The sequence below is a fragment of the Macrotis lagotis genome, chromosome 1, assembly GCF_037893015.1.
Source record: "Macrotis lagotis isolate mMagLag1 chromosome 1, bilby.v1.9.chrom.fasta, whole genome shotgun sequence".
In the NCBI taxonomy this organism is placed as follows: Eukaryota; Metazoa; Chordata; class Mammalia; order Peramelemorphia; family Peramelidae; genus Macrotis; species Macrotis lagotis.
In genome coordinates this window covers 852,307,030-852,331,956 of record NC_133658.1, presented here as the reverse complement: position 1 = coordinate 852,331,956, position 24,927 = coordinate 852,307,030, and the positions used below count along the sequence as shown (strand labels likewise).

Below are 24,927 nucleotides of genomic sequence, written 5' to 3'. Positions count from 1 at the left end.
GGATTCTTCAGAACAATTCTTGGTCAGGTCAGCTCTCTGAGGGAAGATACCATTTGAGAATGATGGGAAAAGAAGACAGAAAAATCTGACTAGAGATAGAAAAGAGGCAATAATAACATAGATACAGACCTCAGCAGAAGAGGAGTAAGCTTCATTACCTCTAATAATTTGTATAGTTCCTCAATTCTTCCTTTTTCTCTCTCCTTGGCCAGAATTTCAGTTTCTTTAAAGTGTATATACTGGTTATAAAGTGCCTGAAATAGGACACAAAATCATTTCAAATCTAGTCTTTTGCTTCAACTTACCCAAGAGTCAGCAGTCATCCCATCTGGACTTCAGTCACTGGGGACTACTTTGTAAAAATACTATCCCAGCCCCAAGTGTTACCTTTAACTCAACAGGGTTCTGGGGAAATGATTTATCCGACATCAGCAAAGTGTGTTGTTTGATCCAGGGAATGAGGGAGTCTATACGATTCTGGTACTCTTGCCACCTGGAATCTACCTCCTATTGACAAGAAACAACCACCAGGTATATCAAGAGCAGCATTCCAAAACCTCATGAGAAAAGTCATCAATAATGTTGTTTATTCTCTGAATTTGGTAAAAACGTGGTACCACCAACTGTTAACTTTCAGAGATTCACAAATGGAATCTGCAAGGTGGTGGCCCAGGAGTCCATGACTGTAACTCAGTTACTCAAGCCCATAAAACAGATGAAGTTCCAGCTTGAGATCCCATGATCACAAAAAGCTTATGGCATGACTGAGCAAGCAGATATTTGAAACAAGAAAAATGAGTCTCAGCTGAAGCCAGAGCCACCAAATATCAGTGAAGCAGGCAAGGAACAATATTCTTAGATTCATAGCAGTGTCCAACATGGATGGACCATTGTGCCTCTAACAATGTCAATGGATGAGGCTGAAGATGATGACATTAATCTCTCAAATCTGTACAAAGATTTCTTCTCATAAAATACATCCAAAGAAGAAGTTACATCATGAGCATCTAGGCAGGAAAACTCAAATGGCGATATAAAAGCATCCTCCATAAAAGTCTGCTCACAAAATGTTGCTTTATTGACTCATTCACTCCAAACTTTTATCAGCTAGAAAAAGTCTTGAACAAATTCATTCTTACCGTTGCACTAATTCCTTCACCTCCCTCGGGGACTTTGGGGAAGGCATCATAAATTGAAGACACATAAGTGATTACAGACTTCTCATCTGGAGAGGGTACATCCACATCTGAAAAAGAGGAAACAGGACTCCTAAGGCAGGATGGAAGAGCAGTCACCTGCTAAGAAAATGCAAGCCCTCTGTGTTAAACTTGAACCAGGTTCTATCATCTCTCACCTTCTGCATCCAACAACCGGGTGACCCCAAGTCTTTCTGCCACTTCAAAGGCCTGTTCCAAATTCTCTCGATTGCTCTGGATCAATACCCTCTCCATATCTACCAAATCTGGCCTGTAAAATGTCAACAAAGCAAACACTGGCAGATGTTCCCCACAAAATTCCCAACCAACAAAAGAAACTTTCTAAACACTTAAATGGTTAAATAACTAGGGAAATGAGGAGTGGAGGTCAAAAGGAAGGACAGGAATCTGGAAAGGTACTGCTCCCATTTATAACTATTCACTGGGAGCATATATTACTATGATACTAGAGGGGTAGGACAGTAGGACAGTAGATCTTACAGTTTTGATCTTCAAAGGTCAGGGAAAGGTACCTAAACCAGAAGAGGTGAGGATATGCACATGTCTATGGCACCTAGGAGAATTATGTTCAATAGTTATCCTGTTTGAGGATCTATCAGAGCCCTATTTCCTGATGTAAGAAGGAAAGAAACTGTAGCAGAATAATCACAGGTTATGAGATTTTAAAATGAAAGTTACTTGTAGAGATAATCTAATTCAACTTTCTCCTTTTATAGGAGAAAGAACAATCTCTCAGAGGTGAAGGGTCTTGCTTAAGGTCAGAAGGATCCATGAGCAAGCAGACTGAGACTCCATCACAGAGCTTCCAATTACAGACTCAGTAATCTCTATCTGATGTTTTTCATTTTGCAGAGGAAGGAACTAACAAGAAGAGAATAGTCCAATAGGAGAAATGAGCAGTCTCAAAGGTGGCATGCTGCCTTTATCATATTCAAGAATGGCCTTAGAGGAGATTCTTGCAATGGGAGTAAAATAAAATTAGATGATCTATTCTTAAATTTCCTTCTAGTGATGAACTTCTATAAAATAACAACAAGGAAGAGAAGAAAAGAAATCATGCTGATCCGAATATAATGTTACCACTCACATACCTGTATCGGTGAATAAGTGCATTGAACATCTTCCCATCACTCCAGCATGAGGAAAAGTTAGTGCATTTGATTCCTGTGTAACCAGCTGTCACCTTCTGGGTCCACAATAGCAGCTTTTCCTTTGCCGACATGTCTCCTGACTCACCACTGATGTAGATATCAGAGATCTGTCCAAATATAAGATACAGAATGACATATTCTTCAAAGAGGAGAAAGAATATCTTTTAAAGTCTCTGTTGGCTAAAGTATAGATGGCAAGAAGACAGTTGGGGGAAAAGGAACGCAGAAGGGAAAATGAAAAGAGAGAAAGGAAGAATGGAAGCATTGAGGAAGAGAAAGGGAGAAGTAGAAGTGGGAAGGAAAGGGAATGGAAAGAGGATGCTAGATGAGAAAAGAGAAGAAAAAAGGGAAAGGAAAATGGGAGAAAGATAATAGAATAAAGAAAGAAAAGTATGGGCATAAAAGGGGAAGGAAGGGAATCTGTGGCTAAGAGAATTGATAGGTTTTTCAGATGAAAACTCTTGGCACTGCAATCATGCAAAGAAATGAAAGGGTTTTTGTACATATAAAATCTCCTTCCATAGTCTATCTTCTCTGGACTCCCATTACACCAAAGACTGTCACACAATTTCTCTCTTTATCAGATTTTTTTTTTATCATTACTATTGTTTCATGTTTTTTAGTTTTATTTTCCAAACTAGATTCTAAGTCCCTCAAAAAGAGAGGTCAACCACAATAACCAAGATCTACCCAACAACAGAATAGGCTGCATTGATAGTGAGTCTACCTGAAGGTAGAGACCAACCAAAGTCTATGGAGTAATAAGATGGATTAGAGGCCTCTTTGGGCCCTTCCAGTTCTATGATTCTGGTTCTTCTGTATCTCCTATATCAAATGAATCACATAGCCCACAATTCTCCCCCCATACCCTCCCCAATACAGTCAAATCAAATTAAAATGTAACTGGAAAATGTTTAATAAAAAAAAACATACAACAAAAACAAACACAACCCAATAACACAGATAATGTTAACTTTTGGTTTTCTTTGCCATGCAGAGATACTTTTTTAATTTGAGCTTGATATATCACTACTCTAATCTATATAGCATGAAGTGATAAAGACTTGTTGATTAACTGATTAATAATCACTGGTTTTATGCACAATATGAACAACTTTCATTCTGATAATGCTAACTGGGTTTGGTGTCAGGAAGACCTGGGTTCAAATCCAATTTTTAATACTTAATACCTAAGTAACCATGGATGACTCAATTTGCAGCTCTCTGTGATTACATCATCTTCAAATTAATTGTCATTCCAAGACTTTAGTTCCTTGCTAGATTGCTGATGACTATTTTCAGTTGCCTTCCCCGCAATAACTCTTGACAAGTAGTACAATGATGAGTATCTTTATTTTACAGATGAGGAAACTAAGGCTCAGAAATAAGAGATGACTTTCCTAAGATCACACACCAAGGAAATTAGAAGTGGTGCCCAAAGACAGTTCTCAAGACTTCACATCCAATGTTCCCTTCACTTTGTGGAAAAGCACACCCATGATTCAGTCAACAAAGTGTACTTCATTAGACAGCAATCGTCTCAAGCAAATCAAATGTCAACTACTTTCTATTATAAAGAATCCGGCATACCATTTTTCTTTTTAGTTATCTTGCACAGGGATGGCATGGGCTTTGATATCAAAAGAACATTTTGTCTCTTGGATATATTTATACCAACAGGGTAGACAGTCTTTCTATCTCCACATTTTAGCAACTAACATCTCCCTCTGCAGATACATCCTGGTGCTTTACAATTTTTGCCACCTTAGAATAGATGTGAAGGCAGAATGTGGTTGTGTAGTTGAAAACAAAAGGAAAGAGGTGAAAAGGAATGGGACCTAAGGAATTTGGCTGATTTCCTTAACAATAACAAATCCCAAGTAGATGGATGGTTTTAAGCCTGACCCAACCACAGCCTATTTTTCTGCTGGCATCTTCCTTCAGAGAATAAATCATAGAATTCCTACCTTGCTGTATACATCAGAATACCTTTGCCAGGGATACAACTGTTCTGCTCCCTCACAAAAATACACTCATCCTGTACTGGGGCAATCACTGGGAATGTTAGGGGAATTGGAGAAATGACATCATTGTTACAAACCTTCTGAGTAATTCCATTTGGCTCCCATCCACCATCTCATATGTGACACACACACACACACACACACACACACACACACACACACACACACACACAGAGTTACTTGGGCTGAGCAGAAGCTTCTAAATTAATCTCTAAAATCAAGCAGAAATTCAGCATCAGTTCTAGAAAATTGATTGGTTTTAGCAATCCAGCTGTTTGAATTGGGAAGAAAGCCTCTCTAACGATTTTCCCCTCAATCACATCAAAGGTCAAAGCATCTCTATTTTGATCCTCTCCTGATCCACACTTTCCAAGGCTCTCATTATTAATTTTCAGATCCTTGGTGCTTTTCTAACAATTGATTCACTCACTAAGCAAATACTATTTTGAGTGAGTACTATGTGTACCACACTGGACTGGACACTATAAGGTGAATACAAAACAAAAATACAAGGCCCCATTCTTTTCCTCTAATGGAACTGGGGAGTCAAAACAAAATAGTTAAGTAGTAATATAGGATGACATACAAATAACCACCCAAAAAACAAGAACTATGTACTACAGAAATAATTCTGATACTAACATTCTCCCATGACTATAGGCAAGTAAGTGTCTCTCTTTGAGTCTTTCAGCTCTTAGGTTCCATGCTCTACATTTTAAGACATCTTTCTTCTTTGCCACTCTATGCTCTAAGGCTCTTCTCTGTTTTAACATTCTAGTTCTTTTTTAAGCTCTCTTTTATATTCTGTGACTGGAGAGTAAAGTTTATATGGAAATTTAAGATGAATTAAGTTAACTGGATCTAAATGATGTAAAACATGGAGAGCTGAGGTAAAAAAAATTCTAGATTTTATTCTACAAACACTAGGAACCACCAGGGTTTGCTCGGCTCCTAAATGAGATCCACAATTACTCTTTCTGTAAGCTTCTCTCTGGTCTCACTGTATCCACAAGGGAAATAGTAAAAGACCAACTTTGAAAACAGCCCCTAACAGGGTTAAGCAAGCTTTCTCCTGGTTTGTGGCATTTCATGATGCTGTGTTTTTAACTGTGCACACAAAGCTGGGAATAAAGGTATTATAAAGGCAATATTGTTTAAAAAGTTGTCTGGGGGAACTAAGATATTAAGTGATTTGTCCAGGTCACATAACGAGAACATTTCAGAGGTGATACTATCCTAGGTTATCTTAACTCAGGGGCAGGGATGGCTTGTCCATCCATTATACCATACAACTTCAACATCAATTATCTTTAGAAACAAATGTAACAATATTCCTTTGTTTTTTGAAAAAAGAAAGTTGTAAACCCAAATTTAATTGCTAGACTCTGGTAGACCTCTCTCCTTCAATAAGTTAATTTTGCTTTCCTTTAACTATTTACTAAAAACAAACAAAACTTTTCATAAGGTTAAAGTCAAACAAATGTGTTACTCATGAGATAGTGAGGTATAGTTGTTTTTGCAAGGCAATGGGGTTAAGTGGCTTGCCCAAGGCCACACAGCTAGGTAATTATTAAGTGTCTGAGGCCGGATTTGAACTCAGGTACTCCTGACTCCAGGGTCGGTGCTCTATCCACTGCACCACCTAGCTGCCCCTGAGATACAGTTGAAAAAAGGACAGTCAGAAAAACCTGGGCTGAAGTTTTAGTTTCAGAATTTACTAGCTGTATGACCCTAAATAATTTATTTCCTCATTCTAAGTCTTAGTTTCTCCAAATCCTTGCACAGCCTCCCCAAGGTTGAAATAAAATATTCTACAAATGGGGCGGCTAGGTGGCGCAGTGGATAGAGCACCAGCCCTGGAGTCAGGAGTACCTGGGTTCAAATCCGGTCTCAGACACTTAATAATTACCTAGCCGTGTGGCCTTGGGCAAGCCACTTAACCCCATTTGCCTTGCAAAAACCTAAAACAAAAAATACTCCACAACTTCCAAAACATGCATCTCCCTCTGCATGGATGTGTGCTCTTCTCACTCCTGCAGAGTGCAACTCATCTATAACATGGTACAATCTTCAAAATTTGTTATGGTTGAAGAACTTATCATCAGCCTGTGACCAACCTAGAATTCTTTAGAATTCTATGAATTTAAACTATATTGGCCCCTTCTATATTAGATATGTAGGCTACTAGGTTGGCCCAGAGGCTAGAACGCTAGACTTAGAATCTGTAAGACTCATCTTCATGAGTTCAAATCCAGCCTCAGACACTTACTAGCTTTTTGACCCTGGGCAAGTCACTGAATGATTTACCTCAGTTTCCTCATCTATAAAATGAGTTAGAGAAGGAAATGGCAAACTATTCAATTTATCTTTGCCAAGAAAACACCAAATGGGATTATGCAGAGTCAGAAACAACTGAAACAACCACAATAGAATCTCTCTAAGAGGGGTTTCCAACTTGGTACCAGTTTGCACTCCACTGGCATAGCCTCTGAGAACTTAGGGCTACCTCATGTAGAACTTTGGTAGAGGAAATCATTTTCTTAGCATTAAAGTGCTATAGTATTAGCTTAGTATTAAAGTGCTATAGAAATGTCAATATTATCACTGCTATAATTAAAGAGAGATGAAAAAGGAAAGTTGTAGATGCTTATAAATTGAAGTAGCTAGGCCTGGAAACATACAGATATCGCTTCAACCATATCTAGCCCCTTATGTTGACAAGAAGGTTGCTGTTCACCCTGTATTTTGGTACTACCACCATCAAGAATTAAGCACAGCAAAGAACCAGTAACTAATTAAAAAAAAAAAAACTAAGAGATGCCACACTCTCCTACTAATAGTGAAAAAGAAAGGAGATTTTAATCAATTTTCTTTGTTCATAATGATATAGTTAAGGGCAAGAACATGGTAGCAGCATGGGATGGGAATGACAATGACAAAAAAGATGTACAAGCCTGATCAGTTCAGATGTTGGTATAGAAAGTTAGCCAGCAAGACCAACAGCAGAAGCATACTTGTTATGCAGTTGTTCTCTTCCCTCTCCAAAGTCTGATAGGTTTACCATTCTGAAAATCATTCTGCCAGCTGCTACTACATAGCTTGTATTAACTCTGTCCTGCCAGGCATGGGGTGAAGATTAAATCTGTTAGCATGAATAAAACTCTAGCTTGTGATTCACCAAGTCTTCTAAAGGGAAATGTGTACCTAGATCATGCATATCATCTAAGGCTGCATTACTGGGCATATAGCTCCATTGCCATTATCAGAGGAAGTTTCAACCATTCTTTAAACTAGAAGGACACCCTTCTAGGTGTAGAGCCTCCTACTCCCAGAGAAATGCCCTAGGACAAGCAGTAGGGCTTCAGTGAAGTCAAGACATTCCCAGATTGGATGTCGATAATCCTGGAATTCTGTGACTGCTTTAATGGGGAGATTAATCTCCTGGCATATTCAAAACAAGCTCCCTTGGGAAGGTGCTAGGTTGTTCAGACAGTTCCCTGCCTGACCCATGTGTCCTACCTTATTGTCACATTTATCAGCAGCTGATTCAGGCTCTAGTCAGCTGCTCCAGTCTTGATTCTCAACATAAACACCACTAGGATTTTTCAGGGTCAGAACATATTGTTGATAGCCTGCTGATTGACCCCAGCTTCATGGCTCTACACAGGAACCCTGGGAAGCAGTCAACAGCTCTCAGAAGAAGGTTGTCTTGGAGACTGGTCTGGGTCTCAGGGGCTTTAGCTCTCAAGAAAATTTAAACTCATTTGCCCTATGGCACTGATCACTTTGGGGTTTCCACAGGAGCAAAATAAATTTAGAAATAAAGAACCTAGTCTAATCTAAATCTCAAAACTTCTAAAGTCCTGGCATAAGACTGCATTCTGTATTTTATCCTTCAAGTATCCACCCCCTCCACCACCACCACCACTCTCACAACTCTGGATCTTTCCATGCTTGTTTCTCCCCTATCCTTGACTCATCCTTTCAAAGTTCACTCAGATGCCATCTTCTTGCAGCCTCCTCTGATCCCCTTGGTGAAAAGTTACTTCTCCCTCATCTGACCCCAAGCATTATACTCAGTCACTTTTCCTAGTCTAAAATGTAACTTATTTATCTTTGGATGTGTCTTATATTTTCTCCTTTAGGAGAATATTAGCTTAATAATGACTTAATAATAGGACTTTACTGTACCTTCCTCAGTGCCTACAAGAATTTTGTACACAGTAACTCTTTAATAAAGAATGTCTAATATGATTGAGTAAATGAATACTATTGGATAAAAGAAGAGGCAAAAGATGGGATGTGGGCTGTTTGTCAAGTAAATGTCTCAGGCAAATTTGATTCACGTAAGTGATGAACTCTTATGACCTAAAAACACCTAAACTATCCTCACTCAAAGGTCCTATACAGTCATATGGTCTCTTTTTATCTCTGGGCAAATCCTATACTGACTGTGAGTTTTAAGATTTCCTGTCCTTTCATTCCCCAGACACTTTAAGGGTTCATTCATTGGGCTTCACCTTATCAAAGAATATTCTATCAACATAACCTCCACCAAAACAAAACAGATCATATCAACTGCTAAATAAATCTTCAAGTATTTCACAAAGACCCCACCTCCAATAAAAGTCCCCTCTTGTTCTTTGACATCGAACACTCACACACACCATCACACCACCCTCAGTTCTCTCAATATTCCCCAACATCCAACACATCTTAAAATAGATTAAAATCCATCAAAGAAGCAATTATCCAATTACAGATCAGACTTTCTTCAATGATTTTCCCCCTTTCATTTGTTTTCAGCCTCAAAACTTCACACCATATACCATACCCCTAACAAAGAGGGCACCAATTAAAAGTTCACTAGTCTTCCTCAAAAAGGCTCAATCAAGTAGCTTTTTGCTTAAGAAATACATAGAGAACCCTAAGTTCTTGCTGAGAAGCAGTAAAAAACTATTCTAAGTGGATCCTGCTCCAATGTCTTCCGAGCATTCTGCTAATCAATGGCCAAAGGTCCCTCCTCTTGGTTTTGCCCCTTTTCCTTTTCAAGTTCTTTAATTTTATATGTTCACCTGTTCTTCTTTCATGAAGGCTGATATAAACTGAATGAAAACATCAGCTATATGTATATATATCACCACAAATTCCAGAAAATTCTGATCTAACCAACCAAGCCACTATTCAGTCCTTTCTCCCTACTGGCTATTCAATGCCTGGAACCACCAAACTGCTTCCATCTGAGAACTCTGTGCCCACTCCCCCAATACACAGGATCATGAAGCTTGTAAAAAAATATGACATTTAGAAAAATGGACCTGAAGTCCCAACAGAAATTGTCATTTAAAACTCCTGGCAGGAAAGAGATTGCTAAAGCTCTAGGGAAGACATGTCTCTAGGTAAGAATAATTATAGGGAAGATGTTCTTTCCCTCTTGCCCCTTCTTCCTCCACAGCTTCCATCCCTTCCAACACCTCTGCTATGCTGGTTTTAGAAACTAAGGTCAAGCCTCCCCATTACCTAACATGTTACGACATAGCTTTTGGTTGCTGGGGAACTAAGAAAGAGGCCAGCAGAGAGTAAACAGTCCCTGGCCCTGCACAGCATTGGGTACCCTCATCATTACCAGAGTGAGTATGCATACAATGCTTAGTTACCCATAATCATGGGCTTACCCTGGGAGACATACTTGGTTCGAAGCTCCAAGAGGGAAATCAAAATAGTTTCAGCTTGTCAAGTCCCAGTGGGTCACTAAATTTACAGCACAGGGCTCAGTTTAATATCATTTTGGTGAAGATGGGATGGATTGCTCTGCTCTTCACCCTAACCTCCCATCAAGGGGACCCAGAATCAGAAGCAGCTTAAGCATCCCTTCAGCATACCCACCCACCTCCTTAGGACCCCACGACAGGATGTGACCAGCTTCATCCTCTTCCGAGAGAGAAGTAGAACTTTTGCTAGGTTCAGCATCTTTGAGTTGGAGCCCCTTCCAGAGGGGCCCATCGCTGCCATAGCCAGAAGAGGAGGGCTGAATACCACTTGTGGTGAGAACACTAACAGACAAGTCACTCTGGGAAGTGGGTAGTTTGGGGTCATGGTGGGACTCTTGCTCCCTGGGAGCAAGTATCCTAGGAGATGATGAAGATATCCTGGGAGATTTCTCAAATCTGTGTCTTTTTAGCTGCTCCACCAAAGGTGGAGGAGTGGATAAATCTGAGGTCATCCCACGCTCTGCAGACCAGAAACCTATCCACGCAGTACTTGAAATGCTCTGTGATAGTCCCCCCAAAGTATGATCCTCTGAGGAAGTGCCCCTAGTCCCTGAGATTGTCGATTGGTCTATCCTGGGCAAAGTGTTCGTCCTGAACCCAAGCTGAGTATTCTCCTTATCAGTCGTAGTTTTCCTTTGCAAAGGCAGCAGCACAGCCTTGCTGCTGCAGGATGCTGTCCTCTGGAATGCCACCAACCGACTCACTGATTTCTCACAGTTCCTCTCTGCTGGATTGTCAAAAAGGTGAGCAATGACAGTTGTCCCCTCTTCAAGGGAATCCCCGATCCCTCTAGCTTCTGATGACCCATCATCTACCAATAATTGAGCTGTCTGGATTTCTCCATGGAATTTCTCTTTCACCTGAACAATCATCCCTTGGTCTCCAGACTCTAGGTTGGAAACAGGATCTCTAGGAAGAGCAATATTCTGGTTAGGACTCTCCACAGTTTCCACTTCTTCCTGGGAGGGACTCACACTCACTCTCAACTTCTTCAGTGGTTCATTATCTTCAACTGCTTCAGTTGCTTCTGAGGGCTCCTCCTTAGGAGATGCTTCTGGTATGGGAGGTTTTTTCCCCCTCCACTTCCTTTTGAACCGAGCCCTCTTCTTAGGAGATATGGGAGCTTTCCCTGGAACAACCACTGACTCCTTTGGTTCCTTAACACATCCAAGAGAATTACCCATATCCTTCTTTTACCAAATCTTGGCAACAATGTAGTTAAGCTGATCCTGGACTCCCAGAAAAATCCCAACCTTAGCTTCATCAGATTAGCTGCACATTTCCAACCACGCACTATGATGACAATCCCTCTGATTCTTCCTCCCTCCCTGTCTCTCTCCCAGGCTCTTCCAGCCGCCGCTGTTTCAGACAGCCATCTTACAGGCTCAGAGCTGCAACAAGACACAAATTCAAAGCATCTCACTGCAGTTCAGAAATCACTTGACCTAAAAGCAGACAGAGACCGGATTGGCTGCAGCTTCCTCTCTCCAAATATGAGGTAATTGGAGCACTGCCCTCAGTAACACAAACAGAAAGCAAAAAGGAGATAGAAACAAGAGAAGGGGAGGGGAGAAATGGGTGTGTGCATGTGTAGGGGGAATGTATGAATATATGGGAGAGAGGTGAATATGGGTGAAGATAATATAAAGGAAGGAAAAGGAAAACAAGAACAGGAAAGAGCTGACATGTTCAGCAAGCAATAAAGAAGGAAAATCTAGAATAAAGATGGGCTAGGGAGCCTACAAACAATTAGGGAGTCCCTCAAAATGAAAAGAATCAACTATTATTGTAAGATATATAAGGTGGTATTCCTGCGTCTCTAAAATTCCATGATTAAAAAATACTAGGACAAGATACAAACAATCTCAAAAACATAGGATTATTCCCAACCTTATGTAATTCAAGGTGAATACCTAAGTAGAATAAAGAAACTTCTGCTTTAAGACTCCATTTTATTGTAGCATTTCTAGTGGCTATCATAAGTCACGGTAAGAAGAAAGAGAAATGCTTGCTATTGCTTGATCCTTTCCCAATAAAAAGACAATACCGTTGTAATGATAGTTTGTTTTCCTTTACATACATAAATGCTTTCTACACACACACACACACACACACACACACACACACAGGTTCCCTCCCCCCACACCAGCCAGCACAAGGAACTCAGACCTGATATAGGATGTATTTTGGTGAAGGAAAAAAGGAAAGGAAATCTTTGAACCCCATTTGTAAAATGAAGAGTTTAGGTAGATGATCACTGAGAGTATATAAGCTATCAGATCGAGAGCCATTTGCCCCACCCATACTAGATGATATCACACTGCAGGGCAGTAAATGCTGACTTCAGGCATAAAAATCAGAATTAAAAATCCTCATGTTTCCCAAATGTGCTCCTGGCACCCCCATCCTCAGATGTAAGGGAAACATTTTCTATAATATGGATCTGCCTACTTGCTCCATTTAAATTATTCTTCTACCCCATTTTTCCCCTGCCCAACAGAAGGGTCTATCTAGGACTTCAGGATGGGGGCACTGCAAATAGAATTATATTTATTTGGTTCCTATTATGGATACATTCCAGAAGGTAGCCTGATTATTCTAGACTGATTGTAGTAGTCAGAGACTGCCAACCTAGCTCTAAACCTGAAAATCTCTGTGCCAATCAAGCTACTGAATCAATTCTCTGGAGATCCACAAGCTCTTCCTACTAAAGAGAGGAGATGGCAGGCCTTAAAGCAGAGGCTCCTCCTTACAGTCTGAGCCTTTCCAGCAATGCTCCATCTGGTCCACAGCTGCAGTCTGTCTGTCTCCCTAAGGCATACCCTCCTCCCAAAGAACTGTACTACCACCTAGTGGCCCTCATGAATCACAACAAGAGACATAAGAAGAAAGAAACCAGTATAGGAAGAGATGGAGAAAAACTGAGGCAATCCTATCAGTCACCATATGTAATTCATTCCATGAATAAGACATACCCAGGGACATCAAGGTGGTCCAGTGGATAGAGCACAAGCCTTGGAGTCAGGAGGACCTGAGTTCAAATTTGACCTCAAACACTTGACTCTAATTTTGACCTTAACAAGTCACTTAACCCTGACTGCCTTGCATTCAGGGCCATCCCAATTCATATCTGACCACTGGACCCAATTGCTGTCGAAGAGAAAGTGAGGCTGCTGTCTTAGCATTGCCCTCTTCACTTAAATCTAGTTCATGCTTGTCGTGGCATCACCTCCCTGATGCCGTGGTCTTCCTCAAGAAAGAAGGACAAACAGCATCCTAAGACCCAGTAGGGCTTGGTAGAAACTCTCAATAAGTTTCCAGAAAAGATAGACTAAAGTTGTGGATCTATTTTATTCATTAAATTCTAGCAAGTACCAAAGTTGAGTGGGGAAGCAAAAGTCAGGAATTTAGAGCAGAGCTGTTCAAACTTACTTTTAGGAGCTATTGAAACAATAGACAATATATTTTGATTTGCCATTTTAGTGAGAGCTCTGTGGTACCTCGGCTTCATTTACTAAAGCATTTAGTAAACCCACTGGTGGCTGCATAAGAACACCCTTTGGCCACATTTTGGACAGCCCTGATTTAGATCACAAGGAGGATTGCTATGGAGATTTTTTAGAAAAATCTAATGCTGCCAAAGCACTATCTCCAATCACTTTCTCTTGTACATAACATTCAGTCAAGCCATTCCATTTCCTTCCCAACCTCTCTTTTCACAAGGCTGATCCTGACCTAGAAACAAAAAAAAAAAAAAAAAAAAAAAAATCAAGACCTTCCAGCACATTGTGCTTCCTAAACAAGCTTGAGGAGAGGTAGATTTGTAAAAACATCTAAATATATGATGTCCTTGCATAGACATTACTGGCAGCTTACACTCTTAACTCTTAACCTCTGTGGATTGCAGTTCCCCATTTGTAGAATGAAGAGGTAGACTAAATGATCTCTAAGGTTCCTTTCAGCTCTAAAACTTTGGTCTCTGTGAATGTATGCTCTTAGAAGCTTACATTCTCTCTGGAGGAAATCTTAAAGACCATGTACCTCAGGTTTTCCTTTTACAGATGGGGAATCAAGACTCAGAGGAGTTAGTAACTTGCCTAAGGTCAGTTAGTAAAGATCAAAGGTTGCCTAGGAACCCCATTTTCTCCCTTTCTTGGTTCCCCCAACTGTTATCCCTTCTCTGCATACATTTTGTATGTACAATACCATGTTAAATTGTGAGCTCTCTGAGAGCAGAAACTATTACACCTTTCTTTGTACACCTAGCACTTAGATGATAGTAAACATTTAATAAATGCTTTTTAACTGACTGAATCCAGATCCTTTGACTTCTAAATCTAATGATATTTCCACTATGCACTAAGCTGCCACCCATTAGAATGCAGGCTCCTTCTAGGTAAGAATCCTTTTGCTAATTTTAATATGCCTAGTCCTAAAGAAGTGTCTTACACAGAATATAGCTTAATAAATGTTTGTTGAACAGTCAGACTAGTCTTTCCCAGGGTTGCTGTATTAATGACCCCAAGTCATTTTTCCTTGGATCCATCCCCCAGACAACTTAATCTTCTACCAACATCCCTGTGCCTTTCCCTGCAACACTGACTAACCACTTTCTCCAAAAGCAATTCACCTTTGCAAATGCCACATCCCAACATAATTGATCTTTCTTTCATTCATTCAATAAAAATCTGTAGAGTCCTTAGTATGGTAAAGCCCTATGTCTGATGATCAGAGTATACGAAGAGGTCCAAGAAACAACCCTGAGTTCTTTAAGGGGTTAAAAAAAAAGGAACTGAAAAAGGAACAGTCCTATGACTATTACCTATTTCATAAATAGAGAAAAAAATCTAAACAATCCTGAGACTTCACCTCATACTCAGAAAAACTGACAAAGATGGCAGAAAAGAAAAGAAGAAAAGTCAATGTTGGAGGGCCTGTGGAAAGAAAGTGTACTAATGCACTATTGGGACAGCTGTGCCTGTCCAACAATTCTGTAAAACAATTTGAAATTATGCTAAGAAAGTGACTAATAGGTAGGTATATGATCCTTCCAAAAAGGTCAAAAATAGAGGGTTCATATAAACCAACAAATTCATAAATCTCTCCCCAGGCCAATCTATTCTCTGCACACCTGCAAAAGTGATTTTCCTTAAGCATAGGTATGACCCTGTCACTCTACTACCAATAAACCTCAGAGATTCCCTCCTGTTGCTATTATCAAATATAAACTTCTCTGACTTTTAAAGCCCTTAACAACTTGGTTTCAAGCTATCTTTTCAGACTCATTAAATATTATTCTGCTTCCCACATTCTATGGTTCAACCAAATGGAACTTCTATTTTCTCATCTATTAATTTTGTATTCCTTATGTATAGATTTGTTTTGTATATTATTACACATGTACCTCTTATTTTCTCCAGGTCAATGTAAGCAGCTCTCTGAGAACACATATTGTTTCCTTTTTCTATCTTTGTATTCCCAGTCCCCCAGCACATTGATGGCATATGTTGGGCACTTGATAAATGCTCTGACTTCACTTTTCTCCCTCTTCTGATCCTGTCCTGATGGTCAGCTCATTCCACTCCACACTTTCCTCTGCTCTCTAATTCTTTTCTATTGCCACTCCTCTTTCATAACCTCAATCATTCTCATCTTTTGCTTCTCTATGCATATGTACAGATTGAGCAAAGCTGGATGAAGTGTCATAAAACTACGATGATTGAGAATAAAATGTTATCATGTTATCCAACTGTGCCCAATCTTGTAGTCTCCCCTGATCACATATTTGTTTGAAACCTCCTCTTCTCTCCTCAAGATTCCTTCACCTTTCCTTCTCCCTCTGTCGAGGACCAAACTTTCTTACTTTACTAAGAAAACTGTAGTGATTTCCTGTCAGCTCTCTCTCTTCTCCCTTTCTCTTTATCACAAAATCCCTTGATATTATCTCCTATTTTCTCCTCCTTTTCCATTGTCCCTAACAGTAAGATGGTCCTTCTCTGTGCCCTCTCTTAACTGCCAAATCTGATGGTTCTGATAGCTTCTAGGATCAGACTCTTCTGGTTAGTTTTTTAAATCCTTTAACAAGTTGGCCTCATTCTATCTTTTCTTTTTTTAAAGGTTTTTGGAAGGCAAATAGGGTTAAGTGGTTTGCCCAAGGCCACACAGCTAGGTAATTATTAAGTGTCTGAGACCTGATTTGAACCCAGGTACTCCTGATTTCAGGGTCGGTGCTTCATCTACTGCGACACCTAGCCGCTCCTTATTCTATCTTTTCAATCTTAATAGATAATCCTTCCTCTCTCTGACCCAATGAATCACTTCTTTTTTAAAATAGTTTGTTTATAAAGGATAACTATCTGCATACAGAAAGGGAAAATAAAGATATTAAGACAAAAGCAAGCTATAAAATTAAAATTTAGAGTGAAGAATGCATTGTTGTCCCTAACCAAGTAACTGGCTGTCATTTCAAGGAGAGACTAATGTCTATGTAAATGTCTCCCTGTTTGTCAAACCCAAAACATTCACAAGCACAAATCCTTTAGGCAAAAGCTTCAAGAAGACCAAACCCCAATCTTGGATTACTCCTATCATCTTTCTCATTCATTCATATCCATGTGCTACTGACCAGAACAGGAAAAAAAAACAAAAGTGAAAAACAAAACAAAAACCAAACTGTGCTGAGTAGATCCACTAAGGAATTTATGCTCCATAATCTCAAACACTAATTAAAACAGGACAATCCTTTTTTTACAGTTCATTATACTACACTGGGTATTCCCAGAGCACCCTACCACAACAAGCCCTTCCGCTGAAGACCTTGCCTCATATTTTTTTTTTGAGGTCCTTAAAAATCCCTTCCTTCTTATATCATTCGGATGTCTTACCCTGCTATCTCCTCCTTAATTCCTAAATCACAGGAAAAGGTGCCCTCCTTGCCAAGGCAGATTCCCTTTTTCAAAAAAAATTGGGATCTAAAAACTGGGAGGGTCTTATACAGTGGTTGCAAATTTTTTTACTTGCATTCAAGTTTGTTTTTGAGCTCACTGTTTCACATTGTTACCAGTATATTAAGTTACGTTTTGCCATGTTCTCCCCAGAAATGGCTCAGAAAATATTTTCATAAAGTGCTGAATTCAAGTTCAAAGTGATCCAGTTTGCAAAAATGCTGCTGAATGTAAATTTGGTCCTCCTCCAACTTAGAAAACAATCTGAGACTGGAAGAAGAAACTACTGAAGGCACCCCAGCAAAAGAATGCCATGAGAGACAAGGCAGCCAAATGGCCTGAATCAGAGAGGGACTTGAAGAGATGGGTTGAAAAGCAAAAGGCCACTGGAATTCTTATGTCCACAAAGATAGTTCATAGTATGAAGCACGAAGAATTGCTGTTGAAAAAGAAATGACTGATTTCATAGGACACAATTTGTGCTTCAGGTTCATGAAATGGAATGGACTAAGCATGTGTTCCTGCACCAGATTTGTCCAAGGAATACTTGTAGTCACACAGAGACCACAGCAGGCAAGAGAGCAGAGCCTCATCAAACACAGATGAGGACAAGATAATGGATGGGAGTTTTGGCAGTGATGAGTTATATGAATTTTATATGAATAAAACTTGATTTCAATAACTTTATGTAATACATTTTTTTGTTGAATTTTGGGCTCCCAAATTAAAGTACATCTTATATATCGGGAAATACAGTTGATTGTAATCCTGAAGATTCAGACCAGTCACTGGGTCAAAGAGAAAGAAAAAGACTTTCAAACTTCATATAAGACTAGATATTGTCACAATTCAGTGTCTTTCTTGCTAGGGGAAATGACCCTTTTCTGCAGAAAATTTAATTAATTTAAAAAAAGCTATTTTAATCACTCTGGATTAAGTTTTTATAATTATGAACCATTTAACTTCATTCAACTCTCTTTCCAAACTAACCACTGATTCTCACTTGCCAAATTTAATGGGTTTTTTTCCTCATTCCTCAACCTTCTTGACCTCTCTTCACCATTTGATATTTTAATCACTCTTTTCTCCTGGGTAATCAATCTCTCTTCTCTAGTTTCCATGACACTGTCCCTCACCTGGTTCTCTTACCTGTCTGACAGTTCTTCCTCAGTCTCCTTTGCTGGATCTTGATCCAGATTACATACCTTCTCCCTCCTAACCTTGAGTTAACTCTCATAAAATCTATCCTGGGTTCTCTTCTCTTTTCCCACCTCCTATCTCTCTTGGTGATCTCTTCAGCTCTCATAAGTTCAATAAATGTCTCTACATAGTTTATTCCTAAACTTACATATATAGTTCTAGTCTCTCATGACTTTTGTTTTTTCATCACTAACTGGTATTTATACATATCAAATTGGATGTCTTAGTGGAATCCCAATTCTCAAATTTTGTCCAAAACAGAATTCATTTTCTTTTCTGAAAATCCCTCTGTAACGCCAGCATTCCTATTACTGTTAAGGACACCACTATCCCCTCACTTATCCATTCTTGGAATAATATTGTCCTTGACTGGTTACTCTTAGTTCACATGGCCAATCTATTGTCAAGTTTTGTCATTTCTGCCTTTTGTTAAAAAGTTGTCATATACCTTATTTATATATAATATTTTATTCTCCCCAATTACGTACTAAAACAATTAAAAAATTTTTTTAAAATTTTAAATTCCAAATTCTCTCAGTTCCTTCCCTTCCCCCCAGAGGGTAAGCAATCAGATATAGTTTATACATGTGCAGTCATGTAAAACATTTCTGTATTAGTCATTTTGTATAAAACAACATTAAGGAAAGAAAGGGGAAGAAAGAAAAGAAGGAAGGAAGCATGCTTCAATCTATAATCAGACAGTATCAGTTCTTTCTCTGAAGGTGATTAGCATACTTCATCATGAGTCTTGAGTTTGTCCTGGATCATTGTATTGCTAAGAATAACTAAGTCATTCATAGTTAGAAGCAGAAATAGAAGCAATGGGTACAAGTTGAAAAATGGCTATTTTAGGTTCAGTATAAGAAAAAACTTCTGAACAATAATAAGTCTCCTCAGTTGTAATGGACAGGATCCCCTCCACTGAAGGTCTTCAAGTAAAGATTGGGGGGGAGGTGTACTAGAGTAGTTCTTAATCAGGTACCGAGTGAATGAGATGACCCTTAAGGTCTCATCTCTCCATCTATTTCTGTGACTCAGATGCTTAAGAGGAAAAAAAGAACAGTAAATTACACGTCTGTGCATAGAAAGCAAAGAAGCATGTTCAAACACAATGAAAAGTAAGACAGAGACAGAAGCCCCAAATCATTCTTTGTCATCCAGTCAAACAGCTCTGCAAGGAAATCTATTTTTACCAGGTTGCTGGCCACCTAAGCAACAGAAGCAATTGCTAGCTCACTTACAGCATCAAGGGAAATAGTAAAGACAAATGTAAGGAAGGCTCTAGGAAGGGAATTCTGACTTAAGGGGGTCATCCACAGTAAAGATGTAAGAGCAGATTTTAAAAGGTCTGTCAATATTTCTTTAGGAAACTTGTACTTGGGCACAGGCATGACTCAGATGGGCAAAGTTGGGCTGTATAAGCAGCAGCTTTTCTGATGAATTTTTGAAGTCATTTTCTTCCTCAGTTGCTATTACCCTGCCCTTGCATTCCCAAATAAAGTGCTACTTAAGCAATCTCAGGATTTATTCTCTTAATCTCTGGTTTGCCTTCCTGAAGCCTAATAATTTAGTTGCTGTCACAGAAGAAGGGGATGAAGGTGAGACAATGGATGCATCCTCTGGATCTTGTGCCCATAATAGTCTCTCTCTCTCTCTCTCTCTCTCTCTCTCTCTCTCTCTCTCTCTCTCTCTCTCACACACACACACACACACACACACACACACAGCCCATGAGGGCAGAAATGTGGAGTAGAATGACTCTTGAAATCTATCTGCTTAGTTGAGAATTCCAGTGAGGCATCTCTAGTCTTCCAGTGAGTTTCCCACAAAGGGCCTTTGTCCAGCTTTATAAGACACACTAGAAAATTCTGAAGAATATTTCCACTACATCTAACCTAATAGATGGCTGGACAGCTCCTTGTAATTCTAAGAAAATCATCCCATTGCCACAGTGCAACAGGCATCCCAGTGTCTATTTTCCCACTTGTTCCTCCCACATAACACATAAGAAAAGCTGACATGATTCCCATAATGTCAGTTTCTCTATTCCTAAAAGGAATGTATCACCTTACCTGTCCTATCCACTTCACAAGATTTGTTGTCAGGTAGGACTTGAAAATTTCAAAATGTTATAGAAATGTGAATTACTAGTATTATTATGACTACTACCACTATTACTTCAAGTTCTGAAGAATTATTTTTCCTTCACTAGCTCCACATTTTATTCTTTACTCAATCAGCAGGTGGCATTATTCTCCTAGTTGTTATAATACAGAGAAAACTCGTAGATGCAGCATGGGCCAAACTTGTGTGGCCTGGAAAATGTTTTTAAAATGGCACCCCTTACATATTGCTGCGCATACTATGCATCACTATTGTTGCGCTACTCATAACTTGACTCCTACTTGCAGGATCCGTGATTTCACTAATATATGATTGATCCTTCCAAAATGGCTCCCTCTTCCAGACCTTAGATTCACAGAATCATAATTAGAGCTCTATGGGACTTGGGTAAAATGACTTGCTCAAGGTCGCAATAATATTAAGTGACAGAGGCAGACTTTGATTCTAAATGCAACATGTTTCTACTCTTTCATGTGTCTTTTTCATATAGCATTCATCCAATGGTAAAGCCCCCACAAAATTGGTCTCTAGTGGCCAAATGCCTAGTGATAAGGTTCTCCACTGACTGTAAGACATGTATCTTCCTTGATCTATAGCTGAGGCCATTCTGGTTTGAGAGCATCTACTTAAAGCTAGTTGGGAGGGTTATATAACTTGCTCCAAAATTCCAAAGGGTTTATGATCTCATTTATCTTAGTAACCCTTCAAAAAGGCAGAATTCTCTCAATTAATACCTGCGCCCATCCTGTATAATTCAACAGAAACTCCCATAAACTTTCAGAATAATAAAATTAGATGTACCTGACTTAAATTTTATGATGAGTTGCCACCCCCCCCCCAAAAGCTTCTTCTTTTAAAATTATAAGCATTCAAGGGTGGATAGGTGGCGCAGTGAATAGAGCATCAGCCTTTGAGTCAGGAGTACCTGGATTCAAATCCAACCTCAGACACTTAATAATTACCTAGCCATGTGGCCTTGGGCAAGCCATTTAACCCCACTGCCTTGAAAAAAAAAAATCTAAAAAAATAAATAAATAAAAATTAAAAAAAATAAAATTATAAGCATTCATTAAAGTATCCCTTTTTGTATCCCAACTACTTTTACATTCTACGAAAGTGCCCACTTTGCTCTACTCACAAATTCTGCCTCTATCTATGGTGGAATCTTTCTTTTTTTAAATTTTTTTATTCAATATTTTATTTTTTCTCATTTAGTACAATGTTTTTTATACATTAATAAAATATTCTTGTTTAAGAGTAAACAAAATACCCCCCAAAAAATATAGACTCACTTGAGTGATAAAGAGGAGAGAAAAAAATTAAAATTAAAATAAAAAAAATAATAGTAATAATTGTAGGTATGGCCAGGTGGCACAGTGGACGGAGCACCAGCCCTAGAGCCAGGAACACCCAAGCCCATATCCGGCCCTGTACACCCAACAATCACCCAGCCGTGTGACACACAAGCCACCCCAACCCCACTGCCCTGCATAAAGCAAAATAAAAATAAATAAATAAAAGAATAGTAGGGGTGGCTGGGTGGCAGACAGAGCACTGGCCCTTGAGCCAGGAGCACCCGGGTCTGAATCTGGCCTCAGACACCCAAAGATCCCCCTCTATGCAGCCCCAGGCAGGCCACCCAGCCCCATTTGCCCTGCACCCCCCAAAAATAATAATAATAAAAATGTGCTTCAGTCTGTGTTCCAGCACCACCAACTCTGTCGCAGGTAGATCACATTCTTTATAAGTCTATCACAAAAGTTACTTCCATATTTTTCCACATGGTGGAATCATTCAGTCAACATGCTGAGGACTTGCCCAATCCTATGATTGCTAAGGTCAGTCCCTGACATTTATCTAAGTCCCCAGTGCTCAACACTCACAAGGCTTCAGCTTCTACATCTGGTGTTAGACAATTGAGAATTCAAAATATCTTCTGAACAATGGCTCTGTGCCAACCAGGAGATAAAAAGGCAGTCACAAACAGAAATCAAAACACAGAAGGGAACCATGGATTCTCCATAGGTTTTTTTGAGATATAGGCCTGCCATCAATAGCAGCAGCTGTGAGAACAGTAGCAGAATAAGAAAGTGACATGACAACGTTGTGACCATCTCTAGATGCCACTGTGCACACTAGATGCAGAGGTATTGCAGCTAATTAAGAATAATTTAAAGATTGAGGGCGGAAAAAAAAAACTGTTAAAGTAAGATTATTATCCTTTGCTCCATCCTAACTCAATCCAAAATCAACTTCTCTCCACACACAGCATTCTCAGAAGTCCCAAGAAGTCTAGCTGAACAAACTTCTAATAATTTGATTGTCAATCAAAGGGCAAAGGACAAGTAATAGTGAAATCCCCGATTTCACCTCACAAATAACTAGAAACATTCAGAACCTAATTTTCATTGGTTTTTTCCTCCAGATTGCTATTAATCTTCTTTCTGAATCAGAGCCCTCATATCCCAATACATATTCACATATCACACAGACAACCCTGAACCCCCAGTGATTCTTTTTTGTTAAATACAATAAAACAATTTCTACTCAAAACTGATCCCAGAAGGCATAGCTCTACCTGGAAATGCAAAATGATGGTCCATATCAGGCCTAAAGTCAGCTTGGGGTTTCCATCTGTGATGTCATCATTGCGAATGTTCACCAATTTTACCTGAAAGTAAAGCACAAATGGTTATCAGAATCTTGATTCTAAAACCTTCTCACCATATGTATTGTCAATTTGATTCCCACCCTGTTTCCTTTATCTTCATCATCTTATACTTTTTCTCCATCTGCTACCTTCTTGTCCCTTCACTGCTTCTCACCTCATTCTCTCTCCCTCCCAATCTCTACAAACCATTTCTAAACCCCACTCTTCTCCCACATGTACACTGAAGGTCAATTCTATTACTCTTCTGCTCCTTCTTTCTTCTTCTTTCCCTGTACTAAAACCAGGAATACTCCCTAAAGGACACCATCTGGAGGTCATCAATAAAGGTCTTACTTTCACCATATTTCTTCACATTTCTCTCAGTGGAAGTGGATTTGGGGGATGTATTTTTTCTTGTTCCCCAATGTCATAGACAGCCTCAGCCATATTTTGTTGATGTTTAATCATTTTTAATTGATATGAAAGTTTTTCAACATTCATTCACTTGTATATTTATAAGCTACACTTTGCTTCCACTCCTCCTCCTCCCCTGCCTCCCCTCAGCAGTGAACAATCTAGTGAACACTGTCCATGTATGTTTGTGCTTAACATGTTTACATATTAGTCAGAAATAAAACTATGAGATATGAAGGGAAAAAAACACAAGAGAAATTTTTAAAAAGTAAATATAGTGTTTGTTCTGATTTTGTGGTTTTTTTCTTTTTGTTTTTTTTCTAGATGTGTTGTCCAAATTCTCTGATCTGCAGAGAGGAGCTGTGTCCATCATTATTGGTCAAATCACAATGTTGTTAATGTGTATAATATTCTCCTGGTTCTGCTCCCTTCACTCAACATCAGTTCCTGTAATTCTTTCCATGTTTCTCTAGAGTTTGACCATTCATGGTTTCTCTACAATATTCATCAACCCTAACTTATTCAGCCATTCCCCAAATGATGGGCATCCCCCCTTAATTTCCAATTCGTTGTCATTACAAAAAGCTGCTACAAATATTTTCGATCCTATGGGACTTTTCACATTTTTCATGATTTCTTCTGAATATAGGCCTATTGGTATTGCTGGGTCAAAGGGTACAATCAGTTTTTTTTCTCTTTGGGCATAATTCCATATTGCTCTCCAGAATAGTTGGATTAGTTTGCAACTCCACCATTATTGTCCCAGAACTACCACTAACTCTGCAATATTGATACTTTCCCCTTTTTTGTCATCTTAGCCAATCTGATAGGTTTGAAGTGGTATCTCATAGTTGCTATAATTTGCATTTCTCTAATCAATAATGATTTGGAGCATTTTTTCATATGATTATATAGCTTTAATTTCTTCATTTGAAAACTGCTTGTTCATATCCTTTTACCATTTATCAATTGGGGAATAACCTATAACCTTATAAATTGGATTCAATTCCCTATATAGTTTAGAAATGAGACTTTTATCAGAAAACCCCTGCCCATGAAAATTGTTTCTCAGCTTTGTTTTCCTTCTAATAATCTTGACCACATTGTTTTTATTAGTGCAAAAACTCTTTAATATAGTCAAGATCATTCATTTTTCATTGTATAATGTATTCTATTTCTTGTTGGTCATATATTTCTTCCCTTGCCATAGATCTAACAGATAAAGAGTATTTCTTGATCTGTTAATTTGCCTATGGCATTGTCCTTTATGTCTAAATCCTGTATCCATTTTGATCTTATTTGGGTATAGGGTTTGAGATGTGGGTCTATGCCTGATTTTTGCCATACTATTTTCCAGATTTCCCAACATTTTTTTTATTTTTTTATTTTTTATCTTTTATTAAAGATTTTATTTCAGTTTTACAATTTTCCC

General features: G+C 39.0%; 1 protein-coding gene across 24 annotated transcripts in view; it reads right to left on the bottom strand.

Moving 5' to 3' along the window:
• The window catches only part of MACF1 (microtubule actin crosslinking factor 1), a 392,086-nt gene that overhangs the window by 203,644 nt on the left and 163,515 nt on the right, over window positions 1–24,927 (bottom strand). For 19 of the 24 annotated variants that reach the window (XM_074217596.1, XM_074217597.1, XM_074217598.1 and 16 more), the window contains 6 exons: window positions 23,010–23,102; window positions 2,309–2,475; window positions 1,355–1,467; window positions 1,140–1,246; window positions 388–507; window positions 159–254 (listed from right to left, as the gene is read on the bottom strand). In XM_074217596.1, the coding sequence (XP_074073697.1) occupies window positions 159–254; window positions 388–507; window positions 1,140–1,246; window positions 1,355–1,467; window positions 2,309–2,475; window positions 23,010–23,102 (696 nt within the window). Of the gene's footprint in view, window positions 1–158; window positions 255–387; window positions 508–1,139; window positions 1,247–1,354; window positions 1,468–2,308; window positions 2,476–10,282; window positions 13,924–23,009; window positions 23,103–24,927 lie in introns of those variants that run through there. The other 5 variants (XM_074217591.1, XM_074217594.1, XM_074217592.1 and 2 more) reach the window with 3 other exon arrangements.